The sequence below is a fragment of the Mobula birostris genome, chromosome 12 (genome assembly GCF_030028105.1).
Source record: "Mobula birostris isolate sMobBir1 chromosome 12, sMobBir1.hap1, whole genome shotgun sequence".
NCBI classification, from domain to species: Eukaryota; Metazoa; Chordata; class Chondrichthyes; order Myliobatiformes; family Myliobatidae; genus Mobula; species Mobula birostris.
Genome location: NC_092381.1, coordinates 67,999,973 through 68,019,428, shown reverse-complemented (window position 1 = coordinate 68,019,428; position 19,456 = coordinate 67,999,973). Strand labels below are relative to the sequence as shown.

Below are 19,456 nucleotides of genomic sequence, written 5' to 3'. Positions count from 1 at the left end.
GTTAATAATTGGCCAATTAGGCTTTCTCATCTAGATCAAAACTGTCCTTAGAAAGAGTTCCTGATTGAAAACTTAAGCTTTAGGTATTTCTATTATTTTCTCATTGTCATTTCAAACATTTTATTTTTTATATGTTATATGTGCACAGTTGATAATCTTTCAACTTATAACCTCCTTGATTTAGAAAATAAGGGAATTCGGAAGTATTTTGAACAGTGGTTGCAATAGTGCTTCATGTGAGGGGACCTTTACTTTCATTACTGGGAAATTGAAGTTAGGACGAACCTGTCCACAAAGTAACGGACAGAACAGAAACGCACATATCAGAAATTCTCAGTGAACCATATTAACTGCGATCTTTGGCAGTGAATTAGCATCCTTTTAAAACTCCAATAAATACCCAGTCTCATCCTCCATGTACTGTCCTGCATTGTTATTATTTAATGCGCTCTGGTTGTGTAGATACTTAAATTTACAGGCATTAGTGAGTGTTTTGAGTTTGTTCACATGGGTTGGAATGCAGATGTTTCTTGATGAATCCAGACCCAATGTTTACAGTTGGGAAAACAACTATACAGTAGATGTAGGAATGTTCAGGTGTTGTTTATCAACTTTATTTGCTGGCTGTTGACATAAGGGCTGTGCTGGCCAACAATGCAACACTTTAATTGTGGCAGATCTTTCATTGGCCAAAGATCTCTGGCTTAGACCACTGAGCCATTATGTTTCCTCCAGCATCCCCCCGCAATATTTTTTAAAGTATTTAATAAATACGCTCTCAGATAGTTACAGACGTGCTCAAAGGCACAGTTGAGAAATCTGTGGAAGTTCATGGTACCCCATTGGACTCAATTTGCAGTCCACTAGTTTCACACTTGACAGCCAGTAACACAGCTACCAAGGCAGGAGTACTGCTCCTGGAAAATCTCCACATATACAGTTTGCTCATCTGAAATATGCAGTCACTTGTGCTTGCTATTGGCACTATTTTGCAGCTGGCAGCTGGGTTGGAATATTGTGAGGCAAAGGCAAATACACCAGCTTTGTTTTACCTCTACCAAACAGTGTTGTAGTTGCTTTTATGAAACAAATTAGGCTAACCCAGGAGTTCCTAACCATTTTTATGCCATGGACGCCTACCATTAACTGAAGAGTCCATGGACCCCAGGTTGGTTACCCCTGGTTTAGAGCGAATTATGCTGCTTTGTCACACGTGGTATCACAGTAAAAGATTTTCCGTGAAACATGACTTGAGCTTTATGATTTAATTTGGTGCCAAATACGTGCTGACTCCCTCCATAGATTTAACTAGAAAAATTACAGAGCTTGTCATATTTCCATAGGTGCTCCAAAGGTTACAATGCCGGCACAGACTCCAGGTTACTACATGCAGCCGGGCTACATCTCATGTACCGTGGAGAGCCTCATCCCCTTCACACTGCGTTTCAGCAGAGCTGGTTCAAAACTTGGAACAGACCAGTTTTACAAGTATGTATAAAAGGATAAATTTTAACATCATTTATCATGCTTCCTACTACCACTGTCAGTCCCTTACCTCCTACTGCCACTTGTTCTCAGGCATACTTCTCCCCTTAACTGCATAAAGTGTTCTGAGATATCAGATACAGCGGTGTACCCAGTAGGGACAGGAAACAGAAATGATACTCAAAGTGGAAAACTTGCAATTGATTGTACTCTTATTTCCAATGTAATATCACTGTTACACCAACAGGAAATCTGATCGTTTGCAGTTCATTAAACCACCAGGTAATTGAATTGATTCACAACATCTAACTGTTTTGGAAATTGGCCACCTTAACTTGAATGTATAGAGATGATTGAAATATAGATTAGAATATATAGATATTTCAATATGCTCTCTGTGGCCACTCTATTAGGTACTTCCTGTAGCTAATAAAGTGGCCACTGAGTGTATGTTCATGGTCTTCTGCCGCTGTAGCCCATCCACTAAAAGGATCAACATGTTGTGTGTTCAGTGATGCTTTTCTGCGCACTATGGATTAGCCGGATCTGGTAAAGATGACAAACTTTTCACCTTGAAATGCATCGGTGTGCCAAATAAGTTTTTATGAAAACCCATCACCTTTGTGGTTACCACTACAGACGGCAGCTTGTTAAATGCAGATATATTTAATTCTGTGAATTTCTATTCTCCAATTGCCACGGTGGAATTGAATTTCACAGCTTTGTGTTTAGATAGAGAGTTCAGTGACGTAACCACTACGGTAGTTGGCAGGATGAGCCAGACTTGGACCTGCTGCCATTAGTGATTTGCATTTTGGTGATCAGCAGAGGAATAGACTTTAAGTTTGGATTAAATAATTTGTGAAGTAAAATGGGCAATTATGTTCTTGTCACTTGGCAGATCTGAAAAGGAGTCTGATTTCCAAGTGATAGGTCACCATTATTAAAAATAAAATGTGGTTACAACAATCTATTAGCTGGTTATTGGCTCAGAGACTGTGCCACTGTATTTAACAGACAAATACTGGCTCTACTGATAAGCTTCATTCATTTGTATTTTAGCTGTGTATTGCCTACAATCAGGGATGTCATTGCTAGGGTTCAGAATGTTCTTTTTTTTGTTTAACTCAAAAATATACATCATAGCAACCCAGAAAAAAAGAAAACCAAGTTGGCATTCGTGGTGTTCCACTGCACTTAGGAAATATTTCAGTAGAGTAGTTACTGTTGTATCCCTGAAAACAAAGCAGCCAATTCACATAGAGCAGGAACCCAAATCGCAATGTGATCTTTCCAATTCAGGTATTTTGGTGCCTTCATCCGCTGAGAACATAAGCCAGCATATAAGTGTTCTTTTTCTAAATCAAGCCAATTCCAAATTTGTGAGTGATTCTGTACTTAAACCAGGAGAACAGACCTGACAAATCCACAAGTACAATAGTTTCATCCTGTGGAGAGGCACTCAGCCTTGTTAATGTGGCTCTTTTCAAACTGAGAGAAGGAGAAGATACCTGACAATCACTGAGAGATCATGTTTCTCAGAATACTAAGTATATTACTTATGTAAACGTCAATGCAAAAACATAATGTTTAAATTCACACAATTAGTAGCATTTAATTCCCTTAGTTATTGTAGATTTGTCAGATTAGCGATATACTTCACCTTTTCAAACTGTTTATTTTGTGATGACATTTCTATTGGTCTTATCTTTATTTCCACTCTCAAAGGGAATCCGCCTCTGCAAGCTTTGAAATCCTTCGTGTTTCTGCAGTGCACGAAGGTATTTATGAATGCATAGCAATCAGCAGTGCTGGAACTGGGCGTGCCCAAACCTTCCTAGATGTGTCAGGTAAGAACCCAGTCAAATGTGTCCTGTATCTCCAGTTTGTGACCATGGTACTTGTACAGAGATGTATTCGGTGTTCTGCACCATTTTAACAACAAGATGGTTTTTGCTGATTTGATCCTTCTCAGGATTTTTCTCGAATGGTTTTTAACAGATATAATCATGTTAAATTGCCTATCTTCACCATTTTCACTAATTGATAATGGCAGTCATGTCAGGTTTCAATGTTATTACCAAGGTAGTAGGAAATAATTTTAATCCATCCCATCCCAGCAGAACAGGGAACAGGGCTGTGCCATACTGACTGCCATCTTAACCATTCATGGCAGGCTGTTAACCAAATACACCTCGATAGCTTGATAGGAGCTGTTTATGCTCATGCAGTCAGGTTCTGGTCCTGTGACTGGGACATTTTCCACCCCCTCACCCCCACTACCAGGTAGATTTTAACCAAAGCATTGTGCTAATCCTGCTGTGGTCCAAATGTCTGACAGGACAGCCTGTGAGGAAAGGTCATTGTTTCCCATATCCCATTCTGTGGAACCTCCCATAACTGCCCTTCATTGCTTGACCCATTTGCTTTTTATCTTTCATGTGTTTCAGCCATTGCTAATAAGGCTCTGAATCGAGTTACTGCATTTTAAGAATCCCACATTACTGCTTGGCAACTTCTAGTACATTGCTTCTTCTTGCTCAGCAGTTAAACGTGATTTTCAAAGGACACCTTCCAAGTTGAATATTATGTTTAAGGTTTAAAACCAGTTTTCAGTTGCTAACTGAAGATAAGGGATAAGGGGAAGAATTAACTATAAATTCAAGTTGTTACTGGAGGAGCCGAGTCCATCTTCGGCCCTGTGACTCTATATATGTTATGGAGACACAAGACACCGCAGATGCCACATTCTGGAGGAACTCAGCAGGTCAGGAAGTTTCTGCAGAGGGAAGTGGGCACTCAGTGCTCATGTATCAGTGTTCGCTGTCTAGAAGCATCTTTAGTCTTCACGGATCCAGATAAATGAAATCTCACCAATCATCCCACCTTAGAATGGCACTGAAAACTATCCTGCATTGTGTCTCCAGGCTGCACCAGATTACAAATCCTTGCTGAATTTCTATAGCTGGTGGTTACATTTGGGATAAGGAGATGCCAGTGTGGATGGCATTTCACAATGCTTTCTCACTCTATCGCAAACTCTAGTGAGTTTTTATAAGTACCTTTACAGAATAATAAAATAATAATCGCATGGGAATGATACTCTTTATCCCTTACTTAAAACAGAACACGTGCTTTTGGGTTTTAGATCAATGCCACATATGATTTTATTGTAATCTTTCAAATGGCAAATGTATTGGTATTCAATAATCATTATCAACTAATTCCGTAGTGCAATGGACAAGAGGCAAACACGTTCATTATTAGGAATAGGTTTCCTCAAAAACCATTAAAATATCTTTGTATAGATGTCATAGCTGGAAACACTAAACGTTAATTGCCAGAGGATTCTGTGATCAAGCTTAAACACTAGGAAAATTCAGGAGTGTTCAGCCTAGAAGTGTGGTAAATTGGATCAGCAAGTTTGCTGATGACACTAAGATTGGAGGCGTTGTGGACAGCGAGAAAGGCTTTCAAAGCTTGCCGAGGGACCTGAACCAACTGGATGGGTGCAGAAAGTGGCAGATGGAATTTAATGCAGACAAGTGTGAGGTGTTGCATTTTGGAAGGACAAATCAAGGTAGGACATACCTAGTAAATGGCAGGGCACTGAGGAGTGCGGAGGGGCAAAGAGATCTGGGAGTTCAGATACATAATTCCTTGGAAGTGGTGTCACAGGTAGACAGGGTTGTAAAGAAAGCTTTTGGCATCCTGGCATTCATAAATCAAAGTATTGAGTATAGGAGTTGGGATGTTATGGGGAGGTTGTATAAGACATTGTTGAGCCAAATTTGGAATATTGTGTACAGTTCTGGTCACCTAACTATAGGAAGGATATCAGTAAGATTGAAAGAGTGCAGAGAAGATTTACTAGGATATTACCGGGTCTTCAGGAGTTGAGTTACAGGAAAAGATGGAACAGGTTAGGACTTTATTCCTTGGAGCATAGAAGAATGGGGGAGATTTGATAGAGGTTTACAAAATTATGAGGGGTATAGACAGAGTAAATGTGAATAGGCTCTTTCCACGGATAGGAGGGATAAATACGGGAGGAGCATGGCTTTACGGTGAAAGGGGAAAGGTTTAGGGGGAACATTAGGGGGAACTTCTTCACTCAGAGAGTGGTGGGAGTGTAGAACGAGCTGCCATCTGACGTGGTAAATGTGGGCTCACTCTTAAGTTTTAAGAATAAATTGGATAGGTAAGTGGATGGAAGAGGTCTGGACGGTTATGGACTGGGTTCAGGTCAACGGGACTAGCGGAATAAAGTTTTGGCACAGACTAGAATGGCCGAATGGCCTGTTTGCTGTAGTGTTCTATGGTTCTATCGTTCTAGTATTGGGGTTGTAGTAACCCAGAATTCCTTCGTGTAATTGCCTTTAGCTCCAGAAGGTTCTTGCTGCTATTGAAGATGAGCCATTGCTTTTTTTTTGGAGGCAATTAATACAGAACTGTTGGTCTGGCATTAACCTCATCTTGTTATCACGGCATAAAATTCAGAAACTGCTATGCCTTTTGATGGAGGAGTAATTGAAGTGGTTTAAAAAAAACATTGGAAGTCTGGACTTCCTGTTTGTCGGCACTCTCCAATGCAAACGGATGTCTGTCTATGTTGATGACATCATGATTTTCTGTACTTCAGAGATCCCATGTGATTAATGCCAGGATAACGATAAGAAAGGAAGAGTCTTATTGCTGCCATATTGCTCACTGACGGTGATCAGAACCCATGGTATACCTTTGGTGACATGAAAATCTGTGCTATTAAAATAGGAAAAAAAACATTTTTGCATCAAACTCAAGTGAAGCACTGGCCAACTAACAAATAATAATACCATCTGACATAGGAACATCAAGTCTGCTCTGCCATTTCAGCATGGCTGACTTACTATCCTTTTCTCAACCCTATTCACCTGCATTCTCCTCATAATCTTTGACACCATTACTAATCAAGAACCTGTCAACCTTCGGTTGAAATATATCCAATGTCTTGGCCTCCACAGACATTCATGGCAATAAGTTCAACAGATTCACTACCCTCTGGCCAAAGAAATTCCTCCTAATCTCTGTCCTAATATTCTGAGGTCCTACCAGAGGCAATCAGTTACTTAATTCATAAAAGCCATGGAGTTTTGCTCAATTGAAGCATTTTTACATGCATGTGAAAACCTCATTGCATAGAACATTAGACTGACCCAAATTCAAAGGCTTGTTGGTGAGGTTGGTGTGAATTCTGGTCCCAGGCTATAAAGGACTTTTTTGTGAGGGTATGGTGCAACCAGGAAATTGTCCGGAATCTGCAGTATGTCAAGTCTGCATGACATTCAATGAAAGTGAAAGTATGAAGCCAATTTGCTACTATTGTACTTGTGCTCAGCTCCATTCAGTGCAGACTACTGGAAAGAGCTGGAGCTCTGTATTGATTTTATTGTACTTCAGGGTTATAGAGAACATTTTTTAGAATGTTTAGATGATGAATGAGCCCAACGTGTAACTGTGTGAACTTCTGGATAAATGCCACCGTACTGCCTGGTGGTCCATTCCCATTCTGGATTAATCTCCTCCTTATAAATTGGAAATACCTGAAATTGAATTTACAAAATTGCCTTGGAAAAGCCTCATGGACGACACATGTGGATTATATATATTCCCCAGTGATTTCATCTCAATCTGCAGGCATTCCCAAGCACTGCTAGGGATTCCTTGAGGAGGTAGACAAGATCATAGTAATTAACATAAAAGCTGCAATTAAAATGTTGCAGTTGATACAGTTAAAATTAAATCATCTTTGGTAAGGGAACTATTTTAAATAATCACAGCATACTTGGAAATACAGTCGTTTCCCAATCGCAGTCACTGAAACATATTTTCTTTATTACGACTTATACAATTTACAGTAAGTCCTTGGCTTCATCCCCATTATTCTCCATTCAGTCGTTCTCATTTTCATGCTTCATCCTTAAGTTAGTATGTTGCATGTATCTTCACTTATTCAATGAACGGTTAGCAGTGCAAAGACAAGAGAAAGGATTTTTGGTACTTCAAATCCATTCTTCCATTCAGTAAGGTTATGACTGATCTGCAATTTAACTCCTTGACATCCCTCGGTATCTGATTGACCTGCTGAGTTCCTCCATCATTTTGTGTGTTTCTCTGTATCCGTTATTATCTTCAGTTTACAAAATTCTTTCAATCTACTTGATAGAGCAGTCACATCGAACACACCATTCTCTGCAACTTCCGTCATCTTCAAAAGGATCTGACCAGCAGACACATCTTTACCTCCCCCATCCCGACCCCCACCCCTACCCTCCACTTTCCATAGGGATCGCTCCCTCTGTGATTCTCATTTTTGAACCATCGGTAAATATAAAATCAAAGTTCAAAGTAAACTTATTATCAAAGTACATATATGTCACCATATTCCACCCTGAGGTTCTTTTTTTTTGCGGGCAGTCACGGTAAATACAAAGAAACACAACAGAATCAATAAACTCAAAGCTGGTCAAGCAACCGATGTGCGAAAGACAACAAATTGTGCAGATACAAAAAAAAGGGGGACAATAAATAAATAAATAATATTGAGAATATGTGTTGTAGAGTTCTTAAAAGTGAGCCCATAAGTTGTGGAATCAGTTCAGTTTCGGGGTGAGTGAGGTTATCCACTCTGGTTCAGGAGGCTGATGGTTGAGGGCTAATAACTATTCTTGAATCTGGTGGTGTGGGTAGTATGGCTCTAGTACTTCCTTCCTTATGGCAGCGGTGAGAAGAAAGCGTGGCCTGGATGTTGGGAGTCCTTAATGATGGATGCTGCTTTCCTGTGAGATCGCTCTTTGCAGATGCCCTATTGGTGGAGAGGGCTTTACCTGTGATGGACTGGGCTGTATCCATTACTTTTTGTAGGCTTTACTGTTCAAGGGCATTGGCATTTCCATACCAGGCCATGATGCAATCAGTGAGTGTACTCCTTACCATGCCCTTGAAGGTTGTCAAAGTCTTAGATGATAGGCCAAATCATTGCAAACTTCTGAGAAAGTAGAGGTGCTGCCGTGCTTTCTTTGCAATGGCACTTGTGTACTGGACCCGGGACTGAGCTTCTGAAATGATAATGCCAGGAAATTTGAAGTTACTGACCCTGCCCGTCTCCAATCCCTGATGAGAGCTGGCTCGTGGGCTTCCAGTTTCCTCCTCCTGTAGTCAATAATCAGCCCTTTGGTTTCATTGACATTGAGTGAGGGATTGTTGATGTGGCACCATTCAGTCAGATTTACAATCTCCCTCCTCTCTGTTGATTATCAGTCCTATCATTTAAGCCAGGAACAACTGAATGAACTGAAGGCCATTGTTTTTTTTTCACATCTTTGTAAATCTCTCTGCTGGGAGCTCTAAACAGTCTCATGGTGAGCTGATGTCTATTTTCTGAACTATCCAGCCACATTAGGAGGGCAGGGGAAAGTCCAGAATCCTAGTCATCAGGAGAGTAATCGGTCACTTGTGGCCAAGATAAGCAGGCAACATCAGTCTCCTCTTCATGCCAACACCCTGATTTCCAGTCCCCAATTGATCCAAAGCCCAGAACCCCATTTCCTTTGCTATCACCAAGGTTTCTGTTAGTGCTTAAAACTCAAGGCCTCATCTCTCCCTAGGGTGCTACTGAGATTTGAGATTGAGGGCCTGGGTCTTTAAAGGTTAGTCAAGCTTATGACTGTTTATGGTACAGGAGAATACTTGGGCCTGGAGCACTAATAGTTTTAACATTAGTGATTCCATTTAAGTAAGATTCAGTTGGATTGGCCTTATTTGGAAACCAACAGCTAAGAAAATACCAAATAGAGAGACAAATATAGCTTCATCTGAAAGAGTATGAATACAGCTTGTGTGTAAATACAGTGGATTCCAGTTAATTGGAGCAGCTGCTTATTTGGGACAGATCATAAAGAACAAAAATCAATCTGTCAAGGAAAGCTGGGATTTCCTTTAGTTATTTGGGACAACCTGCCGCTTAACTGGGGCAGGAGACCATTGGCAAACAGGTTCTAACTAGCGTCAGTCGCATGCTGTTGTGTGTCCGTTAGATGCTACACTGTGCTTAGAGTGAACAGTTGTTAAATAGTGTTGGTTGCAAGTGTTTGTGTCAAAAAGCAGTGATGTTTGCAAGTAAAAAGCAGTAAAACAATTCCGAACTGTTTTGCTCAGTGTGATTTCAAGTATTCAGGCTTAGTGATGCCAGAAGTGGCCAGAGTGAAAATGAAACGATTTCACTACTTTCACGTTAGGAACTTCAAAGAATTTGAAGGTGTTGACAACCATCTTGAATGTTACAATGAAAATGAAGATTTGGAGGATGCAATCATCGGTAGTATTGTGTGAAGTCAGTCAGTTATCTGCACTAGGTGCCTGGTCTAATTACTTTCACTGTGCACTCTGGATGAATTCGACACTGGAGAACTATTAGGAACTAATACACAGTCTTATAGTACTGTAGTAGTGTTAGAATTTGTTCTGTATTTCATTTAAATACGTAATTTGTTACTCAGTTAGTCTTTTTTTAAAAACCTTTTTAACTACTTCCATGAAACTTCAGCTAACTGGGGCCAAAGTCTACCGGTCCCAGTGTGAACCAATTAGCCGGAATCCACTGTGTATCATTAGACTGATATGACAGGTAAAGGCAGTCGTATTTATCCCTGTATTGTTTTGTTATGTTTTGCTTCATAACTTGAATTAATACTTTAAATTTTTAAAAATTGACTTTATGGATTCTTGGCATTAAAACAAAAGACACTTCAAATGTACTTTGAATCTTTGAGCCAGATCTTCCAAAGTTACGGATTCTATCTGATTATATAAATTATCCATGGATGCCAGACTGTTTCAGGGACATGTACTCACCAGTGGGATTTAGCGCTCAATTAAAAATGAAAAATGCCCTTTTATTACACTGCCTGGAACATTTCTCCTGGTCCAATAAATTTATGAGACAAAAGCTAAAATATTTATGACATGAGCTGCTGGCTTTCTGCTTACACATGTGAAGTTGGAACAGACGACTGAAAGAGATCGGACTCATAGGAATAAGTCGCAGTCCAACACAGAAATACCACTTACTGATTAAAAGAGTAAATAAATCCCTAGATTAGTGATCAAAGGGCTTCATGCACATATATAAATCCTAGAATAGTATATAAATAAAATAACTCATGGCCTAGAAATTCACTGAAACATGACACCATGTGCTAAAGTGACGCAAGATGGAGTAGCTGTGTCGTACTACCATGTGTGTGATTTTCAGTAGGAGTACTGATGGAGAGCCTCAGCCCAAAGCATCAACTATTCATTTCCCTTCACTGATGCTGCCTGACTTGATGAGTTCTTCCAGAAGTTGACGTGTGTTGCTCAGTGTTTCCCACATCTGCCGTCTCTATCTTGTGTCAAATAGGAATTTGTGTGTTCAGCATGACCTAATCGTGGATTTCCCCTTGAACACATATTAAACGCCAGTAATTTTAGGAGGCCTGTACACTTGCTTCTAAAAATACTCAATGATAATTGGTGTAATTTGTGAGTATTTAAATGGTAGATGAATTGAACCACTAATGATTTCAGTTTGAAGAGCTGTTTTTGCATTTTCTTAGCCCGTTGGGACTGAGTTTGATTTGCTTCCACTCTGCATTTTTTTGTTTTGTTAGGTGATTAATGAGGAGGCCTCAGTAAAGCCTTTAATTTTCTTCTAAAATATGGCCTCCTAATTAGAGATTGAAATGCGAAGTTTGGCCACAGGGGTGCTGATGTTTGTTGTGCTTTCGTACTAAGCAAGGAAGGTCCAGTGCGTGATCTTGTCTTTCTTTAAAACTGCTTCTCTCTATAGATCAACTCAGACAGAGGAGCTTACAAAAATCAGTTGATTTTGTTACCCCCATTCACAGGTGCACTTTATTAGTTTAATTGTTTTCATAAGATATGATATTTGACGCTGGAAGGTAATTTGTAGAGTAACATTCAAACACGAGGAATTCTGCAGATGCTGGAAATTCAAGCAACACACATCAAAGTTGCTGGTAAATGCAGCAGGCCAGGCAGCATCTCTAGGAAGAGGTACAGTCGACGTTTCAGGCCGAGACCCTTCGTCAGGACTAACTGAAGGAAGAGCTAGTAAGAGATTTGAAAGTGGGATGGGGAGGGGGAGATCCGAAATGATAGGAGAAGACAGGAGGGGGAGGGATGGAGCCAAGAGCTGGACAGGTGATTGGCAAAAGGGATATGAGAGGATCATGGGACAGGAGGCCCAGGGAGAAGGAAAAGGGGGAAGGGGGGAAAACCCAGAGGATGGGCAAAGGGTATAGTGAGAGGGACAGAGGGAGAAAAAGGAGAGAGAGAAAAAGAATGTGTGTATATAAATAAATAACGGATGGGGTACGAGGGGGAGGTGGGGCATTAGCGGAAGTTTGAGAAGTTAATGTTCATGCCATCAGGTTGGAGGCTACCCAGATGGAATGTAAAGTGTTGTTCCTCCAACCTGAGTGTGGCTTCATCTTTACAGTAGAGGAGGCCGTGGATAGACATATCAGAATGGGAATGGGATGTGGAATTAAAATGTGTGGCCACTGGGAAATCTTGCTTTCTCTGGCGGACAGAGCGTAGGTGTTCAGTGAAACGATCTCCCAGTCTGCCTCCTGGCACTTATCCTTGTAAGCGGAACAAGTGCTACACATGCCCTTACACTTCCTCCCTCACTATCATTCAGGGCCCCAGGCAATCCTTCCAGGTGAGGCGACACTTCACCTGTGAGTCGGCTGGGGTGATATACTGCGTCCAGTGCTCCCGATGTGGCCTTCTATATATTGGCGAGACCCGATGCAGACTGGGAGACTGTTTCGCTGAACACCTACGCTCTGTCTGCCAGAGAAAGCAGGATCTCCCAGTGGCCACATATTTTAATCCCACGTCCCATTCCCACTCTGACATGTCTATCCACGGCCTCCTCTACTGTAAAGATGAAGCCACACTCAGGTTGGAGGAACAACACCTTATATTCCTTCTGTGTAGCCTCCAACCTGATGGCATGAACATTGACTTCTCAAACTTCCGCTAATGCCCCACCTCTCCCTTGTACCCCATCCGTTATTTATTTATGTACACACATTCTTTTTCTCTCTCTCCTTTTTCTCCCTCTGTCCCTCTCACTATACCCCTTGCCCATCCTCTGGTTTTCCTCCCTCCCCCTTTTCTTTCTCCCTGGGCCTCCTGTCCCATGATCCTCTCATATCCCTTTTGCCAATCACCTGTCCAGCTCTTGGCTCCATCCCTCCCCCTCCTGTCTTCTCCTATCATTTTGGATCTCCCCCTCCCCCTCCCACTTTCAAATCTCTTACTAGCTCTTCCTTCAGTTAGTCCTGACGAAGGGTCTCGGCCCGAAACGTCGACTGTACCTCTTCCTAGAGATGCTGCCTGGCCTGCTGCATTCACCAGCAACTTTGACGTATATTGCTTGTAAAGTAACATTAGTGGGACCCAGTGTAATCATGATTTTGCTTTTGAAAAAGGGACCTATTGACTTGGAACAGGTATCCTTGCTGCCTGCACAGGAAGTGTCAGTCAGCAGGACCCTGGACACTTTGTGGGAGACAAGTAATTTGGATTTTATTTCTATTAGAAAAATAGAGAATGCTGCAGATATTTTTCAGATCAAGCAGATCAGGAGAAGAGGTGAATTAACATTTTGGATCAATGCAGTTCCTGAACCTGAATTGTTAACTCGTTTTCACTCTCCATGGATGGCTAAAGCATAGAAGTAAACTTTGGAAGATGTCAACACAGACTCTAATTCATCAAGTTGCGGAACAGGGTCAGATAGTATTACTTCATAGTCTAATTGGAATTAATTATATTTTGAGATTTTAGGTTTAGTTAGGAAAAACAATTTATGCAGTTACTTCAGCAAGGAACCTTTGACAGCTTTTGCAATGAAGTCCAATGAACTGGACGTTGATCAATGATTTCATTTTGAATTAATTTACCTTTTCTTTTTCATTACATGTGCAGAACCACCTCCAACCATTCAGGTGCCCAGAAATGTCACTGCCATTCCTGGGGAGCGGGCCACCCTCACCTGCCTGACGCTGAGCACGGTACGCTACAACCTGACCTGGCAGAGAAATGGCATTGACCCAAGACTGTCAGAGAGGCACCGGGTGAGAGTACTGAGCAACCTGTCTCTGGAGATCAGGAACGTGCAGCCAGCCGATGCTGGGCCATACAGCTGCATTGCTGCAAATGAAGGGGGTGTCGCATCTGCTGCTGTCTATTTGATAGTACAAGGTAAGTGCACAATTGTAACATGCAGATAAATCATTGCTTCATTTCATACCAACGTAAAAGCAGATGGCATATCTTTGAAACAATGCACAAGTTTCAGCTTGCCATAATTTCAGTAAGCTATGGACATGTTAAGAGCGAAAAGCTGCTTAAATTATAGAAAGGACAACATCGTTAGCGCCGTTTATTTCTTTTTGTAACTTAGAGTAACTTTTATGTCTTGCACTGTACAGCTTCCACAAACAGCAAATTTCATGACATACAGTAGGTAAGTAATAATAAAGCTGATCTGGTATACCATCAAATTGATATGAATATAGTGTATGGATTAAGGACCACTCAGTTTTATTTTGTCCCATTGTTTCAATCATTTTTTTTTCATTATCTGGACTTTATCAATAGTTGTGTAGAGTTTAAAAACTAAGAAATTAAACTGAATTTTTTATAAAACATTGGTCCAGTCCCAAGTGGAGTATAGTGCTCATTTTGCCACTGCATCACAAAATATGAGAACAAGTTCAGTAATGATTTACGAGAGTGGTTCCGGGGATGAAGAAGCACTGTTACAAGAATGGTTCAGGGACTCAGAGAAGGTGTAGACACAATGAATATTGAGCAGCTGTATCCCTTTGGTGGAGGGGTTGAGGACTGGAGGAAACAGGAATAAGATGAAAGGGAAGAGAAGTGAGTGACCTAGCTTGTTTATGTAACATGTCTGAATGCCCTGCCTGCAGATGTGGTGGAGAAGGGTCCCAAAGTGGCCTTCAGAAGAGACACATGCTGAAGGAAAATGACAAGGCTACAGAGAAAGACTAAATGGGTGCAACTAGTTAATTGCTCTGCCAGGGAGATGGTGCTGACATGATAGGCTGAATGGTCTTTGCCCTATTTACCTATGAGGAATATATTTTAATTAAACCTTAATGTTTTCCCCTGTATAATATTGCCTGTGGAACTATTGCCAGTTATTATCACATTCATTCTAAGTCCATGTTTCAGTATGAGAATATCAAACTTAGAAAAGTCTTTCAACAACAGAGTATGTTTAAAAGCCAGTATTGTGCCATAGCCACAGAATAATCTTGAAAATATTGTACTCCCATTTGTATTCATATGGTTTCTAAATAAAGGTCATTACCCTTTGGCTGAATGAGGGAAAACTGAATAATAATGGGTGATTTAAAGCTCACTTGAAGGGACATTGAATGATATTTATAGGCACGGTGAGGCAGGAAATAAGAAGAAAAGTTTAGAAAAAGAATTGAAAGTAGGCTGTGAGTCCTTAGAGGCTCCGTCATCAGAGAAGGGGGATTTACAGGTTAAAACCAGCTCTAAACGCTGTAAAAACAAGAGCTCAGAGGGAAGTGCGGGCTGATGTTTTAATAATGAAGCATTGAAGTTGAGAACGAGGACCTAGAATAGTTAAGCAAAAGTTGCGATAACAGGACTTGTGCTGTAGAGCAGTGAATAAGGCCATATTTCTGCATTACTTTACAGCACATATTAATGAACCAAAAGCATCGTATTGTCTTGGCTCTCTATGTCTGTTCTGAGCAAAAGAAGGTTGAACAATGAGCAATCTTTTTTCTTGATTTTATTACTGTATTCACTTAGAATTCCAAGGACCCTTTGGCAAACAAGTTCCTACCCCTTGATCTAAGTATACCATATTTCGATTTAGTGTTGGACTTCCAAACCAAGAGACCCCAGATATCAGGATGCACAACCAGTCTTTCCTCCCCATCAGCCTCAACATGGGCCCCCCCCCAGGGTGTGCTGAGCCCATTGCTGTACACTCTGCTCACAAATGTCTGCACAGCCAAGCACCCGATCCATCACATTGTCAATTTCGTCAGTGGTGGGGCTCAGCACCAACAACGATGAGATGGCCTACAGAGAGGAGGTGACTGAGCTCAAGGCCTGGTTCGAAGAAAATAACCCCTTCATCAATGTCAACAAGATAAAGGAGGTAGCGCACACAAAATGCTGGTGAATGCAGCAGGCCAGGCAGCATCTATAGGAAGAGGTACAGTCGACGTTTTGGGCCAAGACCCTTCATCTGGACTAACTGAAATAAGAGATATTAAGAGATTTGAGAGGGGGAGGGGGAGATCCGAAATGATAGGAGAAGGCAGGAGGGGGAGGGAAGAAGCTAAGAGCTGGAAAGTTGATTGGCAAAAGGGATGCAGAGTTGGAGAGGGGGAGGATCATGGGACAGGAGGCCTAGGGAGAAAGAAAGGGGGAGGGGAGCCCAGAGGAAGATGGATAGCAGGCAAAGAGTGATTGTGAGAGGGACAGGGAGAGGAGAGAATAAAAAGGAGGGGGGAAAATAAAAATAAATAAAGGATGGGGTAAGAAGGGGATGAGAGGCATTAACGGAAGTTAGAGAAGTCAATATTCATGCCATCAGGTTGGAGGCTACCCAGATGGAATGTAAAGTGTTGTTCCTCCAACCTGAGTGTGGCTTCATCTTGACAGTACAGGAGGTCATGGATAGACATGTCAGAATGGTAACGGGACGTGGAATTAAAATGTGTGGCCACTGGGAGATCCTGCTTTCTCTGGCGGACAGAGTGTAGGTGTTCAGCGAAACGGTCTCCCAGTCTGCGTCGGGTCTCACCAATATATAGAAGGCCACGCCGGGAGCACCGGACGCAGTATATCACCCCAGCCGACTCACAGGTGAAGTGTCGCCTCACCCGGAAGGACTGTCTGGGGCCCTGAATGGTGGTGAGGGAGGAAGTGTAAGGGCAAGTGTAGCACTTGTTCCGCTTACAAGGATTAGTGCCGGGAAGGGATGGGGGGATGAATGGACAAGGGAGTCGCGTAGGGAGCGATCCCTGCGGAAAGCAGGGGGCGGGGGGAGGGAAAGATGTGCTTGGTGGTGGGATCTCGTTGGAGGTGGCGGAAGTTAGGGAGAATTATATGTTGGACCCGGAGGCTGGTGGGGTGGTAGGTGAGGACAAGGGGAACCCAGCATCTGCAGATTTTCTCGTGTTTGCGAAGATAAAGGAAATGGTCATTGACTTCAGGGGAACTCACACCATTCGCACCCTTCTTCCCATTGGTGGCACAGCGGTAAAAACAGCAAGCAGTTTCAGACTCCTGGGAGTGCACATCTCCCACAACCTCTCATGGTGCCAAAACAAATTCTACACAATCAAGAAAGTTCATCTTCACTTTTACTTTCTGAGGAGGCTGAAGGGAGCTGGACTATACACATCAATACTCTCAACCTTCTGCAGATACTCAGATCCTATCATGCTATATCACCGCATGATACAGAAAATGCACTGTGGCAGGCAGGAAAGCTCGAAAGAAGCAGTCAAGACTGCCCAATGCATCACTGCCACCAGCCTATCGGCCATCAAGGACATTATACACAGAAAGGTACTCAAAAAAGTCCAGGAGCATCATGAAGGGTCCCACCCACCATCCTGTTCATAGACTCTTTATCCCACTCCCATCAGGGAGAAGACTACGTAGCATCCAAGCCAGTATCACAAAAATCAAAAACAATTACTTTCCCCAAGTAAGTGAGGCTGATCAACACCTTCAACCACTAACCCACTCCCCCAAACCCCCAACCACCACTACTTTATCATTTCCTGTCTGTACATTATATACAACACTCCTGTGCCTACCATCACTTATAATCAATCTATGCGTATGTAAGATATGTTTTGTATTTATTGTGTTTTTAATATTGTGTTCTCTTGTACTTTTTTGTGCTGCATTAGATCCAGAGTAACAATTATTTTATTCTCCTTTTCATTTGTGTACTGTAAATGACATTAAACAATTTCAAATCTTGAAACTTTGCATCTGGGCTTCTGATATCTTCTGATAATGTAAAATTAACAACTACATTTTACTTTTGTTGATAAATGAGGGATATAAATTCTCAAAAAGCTGCAGTGTGATTTGCCCATGGAAGGAGAGGGGGTGTAACAGAAATAAGCAAGAGAAAACTGTTGCCTTTGTTTATTCACATTTTTTAACCATTTGTAAGTTGTAAATAACGTTATAAGTCAGACAGGTGTTTTCAGAGGAGAGTGTTGAATACCACCTTGCTCTTTTTAGCCTGGGTTGAAATACAAAAATTTGGGAAATGCAGTGTTGAGCCCTCTTTCTGTATACCGTGTTCTTTGTTGTGAGTAATTTATCTCTTGGGTACTAGAATGCTTTTCTCCTGTAAACAGCTGCCTGGATGGCTAAAGACAGTCATTTGCCATGTTCTTCAGTCTGGATGATAGTCATTGAACCTCCTTTGATGTAAGATCATTACAGAAAGCAGTTTAAAGTTGGGAGGTAGGGTGGGTTGAATGTGATTTATTCATTTAATAAGACTAGGAAAGGAGGAGATGATTCCCACTTAGATTTAAAAATGGTAATTCATATAGATTTTAAATAGAATAAAAGTGCACTTAAAATGTTTATCAAATCACTATTTCTGAAATTATTTATGATAACTGCACACTTTCTTAAGAAGATTTTTACATAATTAAAAACATAGGACTGTAGAGTTAGAAAGGCAAAGAGTTGTAGAGCAAAGGAATGGATACTTTAACGACAGTATCCATGTCAGACTCTTTACCCAACCGCACTAACACATTGTCCACATTATCCACCTATGCCTTTTCTATTCAAGTGCCTCTAAGTGTCTCTTAAACATACCACTTGGATCTTATTCCACTGCTGCCTCTGGCAGTGAGATCCAGATATCAAATATTTTTGGAGTAAATATAATCTTCTCTCCAGATCCCCTTTAAAACTTCTTCCAACCTTAATCCTTGGCCATCTGGTTTTTGATAAACCCACCAGGGATAAAAGATTCTGGCTCTCCATCGTCTCTGTCCCATATAATTCTGTACCCCTTTGTCAGGACACACTGCATTTTCTTTCACTGCAAGAAAATCAAGTCCAGCCTATCCAATTTTTTTCTGGAAGCAAAGTCCTCCAATCTGTGCAACACCCTAGTTCAGATAGTAAAAACAATTCAGCATTTTAGTGGGCTAATCTCAAATTTTTGTTTGCCCTTCCAGAACTATTTAAATTTCCATTTCCTTATCGTTGCCTACGCACATTTATGATTTGCAGAAGGTTTACCATCCACAGGAAGGTGGATGAGAGATGTAAGGAAAGGAAACGTTAGGTTTTGAAAGTAAAATCATGTGCTGCAGATTTCTCTATTTTGTTTTGTAAAATTTGTAATGGGTAAACTGGAATAGCATGAGCAATAAAAAGCAGTGTTTTTAGCATTTCCTAATGTTATCTTGTTGCCTCCACACATATCAAAGCCCTTGAGTGTTCACTTGAGGGGCCTATGCACCTGGCCAAACACAGCACCCAAACCGATCACCATTGTCTACGTGTGGGTGTGAAAACCTTTATACTTCACTCATTCTCTGCCCACTCTTCATCACCCAGTGACTGCACATTCACTATTCTAAACATGACAGTTTAGTTATTGGACTCTATGTAAATCCCTTTCCTCACCTCTTTTCCTATAATCTCTTCTTTATGACCATGTCTTCAATCTACCTAGTTTCTATATTTTTTATTGAATGCTTATCTTTTCTGCTTTGTGCTGGATTGGTTCACTGTAGGGGGAAATGGGTAGCTGCAAAGCTCATAAATGATTTGTACAACCTTT

At 41.3% G+C, this 19,456-nt stretch overlaps 1 protein-coding gene across 2 annotated transcripts in view; it reads left to right on the top strand.

Moving 5' to 3' along the window:
- hmcn1 (hemicentin 1) overlaps positions 1-19,456 on the top strand; it is a 514,861-nt gene that overhangs the window by 153,263 nt on the left and 342,142 nt on the right. For both annotated transcript variants that reach the window (XM_072273998.1, XM_072273996.1), the window contains exons 9-11: positions 1,344-1,488; positions 3,214-3,335; positions 13,528-13,803. In XM_072273998.1, coding sequence (XP_072130099.1) covers positions 1,344-1,488; positions 3,214-3,335; positions 13,528-13,803 — 543 coding nt within the window. The remainder of the gene's footprint in view (positions 1-1,343; positions 1,489-3,213; positions 3,336-13,527; positions 13,804-19,456) is intronic.